The 8,763-nt window shown below is 36.2% G+C and overlaps 1 protein-coding gene across 2 annotated transcripts; it reads right to left on the reverse strand.

Annotated features, from left to right (window-relative positions):
• Nucleotides 1-225: 225 nt before the first annotated feature.
• LOC128649397 (perilipin-2) lies at nt 226-6,766 on the reverse strand. 2 transcript variants are annotated; one of them, XM_053702648.1, is made up of 9 exons: nt 6,697-6,766; nt 6,387-6,432; nt 6,105-6,300; nt 4,494-4,576; nt 3,910-4,162; nt 3,615-3,799; nt 3,244-3,375; nt 2,780-3,070; nt 226-919 (listed from the first exon to the last, which is right to left on the reverse strand). In XM_053702648.1, the coding sequence occupies exons 2-9, from the start codon at nt 6,414-6,416 to the stop codon at nt 788-790; spliced, it is 1,302 nt and encodes a 433-aa protein (XP_053558623.1). In that variant the 5' UTR covers nt 6,417-6,432; nt 6,697-6,766; the 3' UTR covers nt 226-787. The 2 variants fall into 2 exon arrangements, with proteins under 2 accessions (XP_053558623.1, XP_053558624.1); XM_053702649.1 differs by lacking the exon at nt 226-919 and having other exon boundaries at nt 2,355-3,070.
• Between the last annotated feature and the right edge of the window lie 1,997 nt (nt 6,767-8,763).

An 8,763-nucleotide genomic window follows, 5' to 3' on the forward strand; every position in this document is an offset into this window, starting at 1 on the left:
AAACTGTATTCAATATCTGAATCATGAAAGAAAAATGTTTTTTTATAGCTCCTTTTAAAGAAAGGATATCAATGACCACAAGCAAGTAATCATTTATGTGGCCTCCACGTTTCAGATGAGTAAACTACCACCATGAACTATCAAAACAACTTTTAATGGCTTAGAGTAGCAAACATTTGCATGAAGGCTGAGCGACATATACTGATATTCAATCATAAACATTGATTTCCAAACCACACTCAAATCTTTTATTTAAAATACACAAAGTACATTAAGGCAACTTAGATGTATAAACACACTGCACCAAACCAAGTTATAGTTTAAGGGATAGTAAAGGTAGAAATTAATGTAATATTTGTGCACAGTATTATTTAACATGAGGCTAGCCATACCTGTGATAAACGAGAGGAAAGGTTTACCCCAGTGCAGCATCATGCTACAATTAGTTGAGCAGCACAATTGGTCATGTTGTAATTAGACAAGCCTGTGACACTTAAACAAACTGCAGCGCAGAAGAGGACAGAGATGCAGATAAACTTTTAGGGGCTTACGTTGTTTCTTCCCCACAGGTATGTAAATGTATTCCTATGTTTATGGCTCCTTTAAGTATATAGTCAAGTGAATTAGCTTTTATACACAAAATGGGAGTGATGTAATGGAGAGGGGGAAGGCTACACAATGGTTAGGTGCTTGATCAAGAAAATGCATAAAGGCACATGGTTTCAAAAGCTGGTTTTCAACAGGGTTGACAAAAGCCAACTGAGACAGTCCTCTTTCTCCTGAGCAATTACTCTGTTTGCCGACACTGAATACGACCATTGAGGCGAGAATAATCTTGCATTTCTTCCTCTTCCACAGCAGCAAAATCTGGAGCATCATTAGTTTCTGATGACAGATCTGTTATGCTGAAATCAGGCACCTGGGTAAAGGGGAAATTATAAGTTTACTACACAAGTTGTAGGTTTATATTACTGAGAACATAAAGTAGATTATTATAACAATACATAGCAGGGGGTATATTTTATCACTTGAAAGCAGTGAGCTTCCTGCATTACTTCTGGTAGTGTCCAGTTTTATACAGTGGGCTTTATGAATAGAGTTTTGTACAGATTTACAAAGACTGCAGTGAGGTTACATTTAAAAGTGTTCTCCACAGAAAATTGACGGCAATACAATTCTTCGATTATAAAATGTTCTGTTTTATGTAAACTAAGACACAGTGATAGCATTATCAATAATTTAATCTGTACAACCATTGAGGGGAAAAAAGTTTGTAATATTGGCTTAAATTTTAGTGAGTTAAAATAAGATGGGTGGTGTGCCTATTAAGTTATGGGGAGAACATTTGTTAGACTAGAGAGACAAGACTATAAAAGACAGCAATAATCCTGAATGATTTATTACCAATTAAGGAGCTTGCAGTATGAAATATTAGTTACTAACTAGAAACTGTACACAATCAGATCACTAGTAAAGTGTTTTAAGTTATTTTGCACCAAAACCTAGATTAGAAAAGTAATCCATAGGTATTACCAGTGATAATGAATCAGCTATAGTTGACACCCCCTATGAAGCCAGTTCTCCTGTTTAATTGCTTATTCTGTCTATCTGGTATAACACAAATCTAGACGAACACACTAAGCAGTTCCATATATTGGAAATTATGGCCTTCTAGCCTAACAAAGAATATTTGGGATACTAAATCCAATTATTTCTTCCTTTCTTGATTCAGATAAAGCATGCAATTTTAAGCAGCTTTTTAATTTACTTCTATTATCAATTTCTCTTCTCTTGCTATCTTTATTTGAAAGAGCAGTAATAAATGCTTTGGAGCCGGCCCAATTTAGGTTGAGTACCTGGTTTGTGCATGCTGATTGGATGGCTAAACACAGGCACCAATCAGAAAGCCTTATCCAGAGTACTGAACACAAAAAAAAAAAAACCCGTCTCCAAAGCTTTCATTCCTGCCTTTTCACATAAAGCTAGCAAGAGAACAAACAAAATTTTAATAGGAGTAATATTATAAATTTGCTCTACCCGAAAGAAATTGGGTTTACTATCCCTTTAAGCTGCTTAGGTATTCTGGGTGGTTCAGAATTTTTTTTTTTTTTTTTTTAAATGTTAGGTGCATAAACATGGCAGTAATTTGAGATGGCATAGGAGGAGTTTGAACATCAGAGTAACCAGTACTCAAAATATAAAATTTTGTTTTTTTCCCCCACAGACTTAGGACAGTAAATAAGTCTAGTTGAGGAACTTTATTGGTCCTATTTGGATTAATAAAAAACAAAGTTAACATAAAATGGAACATATTACTATTGTGTGGACCGTTCTAAGATACAAAGCAAGCTAGACACTTTTTGCCAAGATATTTTATTTATTGCAAATACAAAAAAATAAAAATTACAAAATGGTTAGTGCACAGTGTTTATGTAGTATGCAGGGAACACCTTGTTATAGCAAATGTTACTGCAAGAAACATTTGCCGAGTTAGTGAAAAAAATATAAATATATTCTTGTAAAATTCTAAAGTGCTTTGATTGTTTGCTTCTTCTGGTGGACTACTTTATAGAAGTTTGCAGAACAGCAGACATTACTAGGACATACTTTTCAGTTCTCAGAATTACACTTATGTGGGCTATTAAGTTAGTGAGAAGTGTTCAAGTGATAATTTTCTATTATACTTTCACTTTGGTCATTCCTGTTGGCTGGTTGCCTCTGCCCCATCACATTTTTTCTCATGCGGAGACCCAGCCAGCTGGGGGTAAAAAGGACCTACCAGCCAGTTTAGTGGTGTGTTGTTGACCAGATAATCCATTACATCATCCATTGAGTCCTTCATTTTTTTGATTTGCCCTTTGCTGGTAGTTAGGAAGCTGTCTGATACCTCTCCGAAGGAGGAGGCAGTACGGAAATTTTGGTATATTTCTCCAGCCATGGCACTGACACGCACAGCTTTGTCTTGAACATTTTGAGGCAGGCCTTGCACACTGGACACCAGGGAAAGGCACGTGGTCTGAAGTTGCTGACTCAGGTTCCGGGCAAGGGAGAGAGTTCGTGACTCAATATGCTGTAAAATTAAAGTTAGGAAGTGTAAGTATCTGCATTTCAGAAACACATTTCACCTAACTGCTTTTGGGGGAAGGGGGTTGCTTTAAAGTTTAAAAAAGTGCTGTCACCCATTATCTACACAGCACTGTACACGGTTGTCCAATTAAATTTATTCCATCTATGGTAGCTTACCTCAGCACTTTCAGCTTCACCCTCAGATTGGCCTGTGCTCTTCCTCCAATCAGCCCATGAGTTGTAGAGCTTCTCTTGTGCATCATGAATCTTTTGGTTGGCATTATTCACATTCTTCCTGGCATATTCAATCTATAGATATGAAAAGAAAGTTTATTCAAAGACACAGATCTGATTTCTATTTTGAGTTGTCACATTACTTAACACAGTTGGTTAACTAAGATATCAGTGGTAGCAGCATGGTCTGAAGAACTGCAACTATTAATGTTAAGCAAGTCCCCCTCCCTGCCTTTCACACAGCCAACACCTCGTACTACAATTCTTTAGTTGGAAACAGTCATGAAGTATGGATTAGCAAGCATTATATTTACCAGATCAACTGTATGATTTAACTGAGAAATTGCTTCCTGGCTTCTGCATTTGGCATCTTTGACCCGAACTAAAGCTTGCTGATAAGCACGCTTACGAGCCTTTGAGGAGAGGGACCCTAGTCTGACATAGTAGTTGGGCTTCTGAGTGTCTGCTTCAAATCCTTCAGTATTTGTTGCTTCAATGGCTGGAGACATAAGTGAACAAAGAATGTTTGCTAGATAGTTCAAATGTAGAAAGAAACAAACCACTAATCTGTTCCTCAAGGTAGTGAGATCACACCCCAATTTAACTTACCCAATTCTTCATCAGTTGGTGGTAGGTATTCATTCAATAAAGTCTCAGATTTTGAAAGTGCAGTGTCAACTCCACTGCTCACCATACGCACTACACCGCTTCCCAAGACAGTATTTATACTGCCATTCACAACTGCTTTGGTCATTTCAACACTTTCATGGACAGCTTCTTTTGTCTTATCCACTACACCTGTAATACTTTGAATGACGGTCTCCTTGGCTCCGGTAACTGCATCAGATGCATTGGACACAATCTAAAAAATTAGATCAAAGATTAGGATTTAAAAAAAAAAAAGTGGAATTTGTCATTCTAAACTTTAGAGTCACTTCCATTTCATAATACAATCATAAAATTCATACATATACTGTACCCCTTGCACACCTCAGGAGCAGGTGCCCCAAACACTGGTTTTCTAAGAAGTTTTTGATCTCTGCATTTAACCCCTTAGCAGGGTTGATAATCTTAATTTTTATGAGCATGTAATTCCCCCCCCCCCCCCCCCCTTACAATTACATTCCTTTAAATTTTTACTTTACGGTGTTTACTGAAGTGGGGGGAAAAACAAAAAACCCACACACACTTGCCTTGTTGCTAGGCTGATAGAGAATTGGAAGCTTTTCTTCAATTTTATCCAGTCCGATGCAGGCATAGTTGTTGGCAATGGCAACTGGGGGGGGGGAAGAGAGAAGTGTATATAAATTAAACTGAAATAACACATAAATCTGTAAAACAGGTCAAACAAAGAACATTAGCTGAAGTAGGTAGAGTCATTTATGGCATTAAAAGTTATCAAGCAACAACTTTTGCATGCTTGGCTGAGCAATTTGCAAATGCAACTGAAATAAAAACACCCGTTACATAATTGATAAACTTAAAGGGCCATAATACCCAAATGTTTAAACACTTGAAAGTGATGCAGCATAGCTGTAAAAAACTGATTAGAAAATATCACCTGAACATCTATGTAAAAAAGAAAGATTTTACCTCAAAAGTTCCTCAGTAGCCACCTCCCATTGTAAAGGATTTCTAAGCAGCATTTTAGTGTGTTTGTCCTGGGACATCTGAAGGGACTAGCATCGTGCACTCTCATATTATTTCACCAATCAGGTAAAGGAAGCTTACTATGAAATCTCATGAGATCACAGTAAGAGTTCATGACCTCAGCACTGCTGATGCTGATTGGCTGCTGTTCATTTCTTCATTTTTTTTTAATTTGTTTACCTGCAGTTGGACAGCAGCCGAGTATAACTTTTTACACAGAACAAACTCTGAGCTGAGGAGATTGTAAAAAAGGAAGATATTTTACCTCACATAGAGATGCTCAGGTGATATTTTCCTGTCAGCTTTTTACAGTTATACTGCATCAGTTTCAAGTGACTTAGCATATGAGTATTATGTCCCTTTAACAAAAAAAAAAAAAAAAAAAAATCCTCAAAAACAGATTGATTTGTTATGTTTCTAGTAGTTAGTCAAAGGCCACAAATACATTTAGATACCGACAAGCAAATTAAAAGTAAATCTTCATGCTCGACTGATAAAGTCAGACAAGGGTTTAAGATTAAAGTGATATGAAACCCAAAATTTATTTCATAACTCAGATAGGAGAATGTGATTTTCATTAACTTTCTCGTTTACTCCCATGGTTCTCTTCATTCTCTTGGTATGTTGTTTTTTTTTTTTTAACACAATAAACACCCCACACAGGGACATATGCTTAGGAGCCAGCCAATTTCTGGAGCACTATGTAGCAGCTGTTTAACAAGAATATTATTCATTTGCAAGAGCACTAGATGGCAACACGATTTCCTGCCATGTAGTGCTCTAGATGTCTGCCTAAGTATTTCATTAACGCAATCATAGAAACAAAGCAAATTGGAAACTTTTTAAAATGTTATTCTCTGTCTGAATCACAAAAGAACATTTTTGGGTTACATATCCCTTTAAAGTATTGGATTTCCCACACAGCTATTGGCTAAGAGGTGGAAACCTCACCTTTTAGCCAAATAGCTCAGTGCAGCAAACACTGCAAATAAAAGGAGCTTTCAGAATGAATTTATGAATGAATGACAGTCCCCTTTTTTGTTCCAATGGTAAATCCTAGTGTTTTACAAACACTAGGATTTACCAACACTTTAACAATTCTCAATTCATCAAGTATCTAAATCTACCTCATACACATTTAATACCAAACTTACTTTGTGGCTCCAATTTCTGAATGATTGGCATAGCACTGGTGATGGCTACAGATGTAATAGTCTTTACACTTTTCTCAGCAACATCACACACGGACTTCAAGTATGGATGGTTGTCTCTTGTGTTCACATAGGCAGAAGACACCATGTCATAGGTGGAGCTCACCAAGGGCAGGTTAACGAGTCTAACCACCACATTCTAGAAGTAAGTAACAGCTGTTAAAGCTTCCAATAAACAAATTACGGTCTAACTAGAGCAATAGACTAGGGATACGTCAATCATACCTGCTGCTGATGCTCCACAGCCACTGACATCTTGTCACTTTATATCCTGAAACAAGAGATTGATTTTACAAATCATGCAATACACATATACTGTACCTTTTTAGCAGTTTAATAACAAACTACAATTTAAATAGAATGTGTTAAAGGGTAAATTATAATACAAAAAATCCATTGTAACAGAAGCATGCGATCACCAAGCCACTAAAGTCCGTTATCATATCAGCTAAGACGCTCCAAAGAAAGAAACTGCGACAACGTTAAACTACAGGTGAGTATATAGATACAAACTATTGCTATATAACAAACCAACCTTCTCACACAGCTACTAACACCAAACTAGAAACCTCAGCGATCAATAACACAACGCTCAGGAAGTTTGCTATTTATACTCTATGTGCAGCGCCTTGTTATCGCGATACTTACCGCTAGTACTTTCCTGGATGTCAGCTGATTTATGTAACCCTGAGGTGACCGGGTTAGAGTCTGTCTGCTTCTTGTAAGCATTGCATGATATACAGTGACATGAAGTCATTAGTGGTAAAGGTCACGGTCACTGTGCTGTCTGCTCTAAGTCGCTAGACTTATTTAGATGATTTTTGAAGTTTAATTTGCTATAAGCTATTTTCCTTCTTAAAGTGACAGAGTGCATATAACTGCATGTAATAGACACTACTATAAAGAAGAATATATTGATATACAAATCCGGTATAAAACCTTTTAAAAACTTTTTAGAGGCTCACAGTTTAGCACTGTTGAGGTTAGACTGGGAATAATAATAACTGGAATAATAGCAATGTTGAGGTGGAAACAATGGCAACATTAGTCCCAGTGACTCTCTTACTTAGGGCAATCAAGATAAAGGGAAGAATAAAAAGCACCCAGAAAGCAGTATATAAAGAAGGTATGAATATAATCCTAAACTATAACTGCAATGGCTACATCTAAATATCAATTTGTTCATATCATAAAAAGTAATACATACTAAGGACTAGATCACATGCTTGCTGTAATGTTAGCAAACTATTACAACAACAAAAGATCTCTATACACTGAGATTGTTGCTGTAAATATCAGTTATATATACTGTTATGGTGGTAACATTTCTTACCACAGACATTTGTGACACCTCATAAATGCTGATTGGTGTCTTAATGTAGACACCAATCAGCAAGCGCTACCCAGATGCGGAACCAAAAATCGTCTGGCTCCTGAACGTACAATCTTGCTTTTTCAAATAAAGATACAAAGAGAACAAAGACAAATTGATAATAGGAGTAAATTAGAAAGTTGCTTAAAATTGCATGCTCTATCTGAATCATGAAAGGTTAATTTTGACTAAACTATTCCTTTAAGAATTGAATATTGAGATATTAGCACTTAGTTTATCTCTCTCTCTCACTCATGTCGCTAGACTTATTTAGATGATTTTTGAAGTTTAATTTGCAATAAGCTATTTTCCTTCTTAAAGTGACAGAGTGCATATAACTGCATGTAATAGACACTACTATAAAGAAGAATATATTGATATACAAATCCGGTATAAAACCTTTTAAAAACTTTTTAGAGGCTCACAGTTTAGCACTGTTGATGAGGTTAGACTGGGACACCCACTAAAAGGGGCTGGGAAAACAAGAATAGCAGACCCACTCTTCCTTGCATAGGAAAAGACACATAACAAACAGGATCCTGTAAACTCATGTATACATCTGACACTTTGGGGCTTGCTTAGGAGTCTGAAAATCACCCCAATGTTTTTTTGTTTTTTTTAAAAAAAAAGCAAAACTATAGATTGTTACAAAAACATTCCCAGATGGGCTGTATAAATGGATCATCTACAAAACATTTATGCAAAGAACAATCTAGTGGTACAATGTCCCTTTAAATGTTTTTTGGTTAATAATATTTGTTATGTAATATTTGTTCTTAACTTTCTAGCGCTGTTATGGCGTTGTATTCCGTCCAAGCCGTTCCTGGATGTGATTGCGGTCTGGAAGGCGTGCCTAGTGTCAAAGAAAAGCCCCCCTGACCTGATCCCATAATTAAAATCTCACGATCGCGTGGACAATGACCCTGTCATGAAAGGGTTAGATAGCGTTTTTACTTTGTTTAACTGTTATGTGCAAACAATAACTTGCGTTATATGAATAAGAAATCAGGTTATGTCAATTTTAAAGGGACAGTCTTGTCAAAATTAAACTTTCTTTATTCAGATGGAGCATACAATTTTAAGAAACTTTCTAATTTACTTCCATTATCAATTTTTCTTCATTCTCTTGAATTTTTTTTGAAAAAGCAAGAATGTAATAATTTGACATTGCAATGAAAATGTTTTCTGACTGTATCATTAAACATTTTATAGAATCAAAATAAGTATCTG

Source organism: Bombina bombina, chromosome 2, assembly GCF_027579735.1.
Source record: "Bombina bombina isolate aBomBom1 chromosome 2, aBomBom1.pri, whole genome shotgun sequence".
Taxonomy (NCBI): domain Eukaryota; kingdom Metazoa; phylum Chordata; class Amphibia; order Anura; family Bombinatoridae; genus Bombina; species Bombina bombina.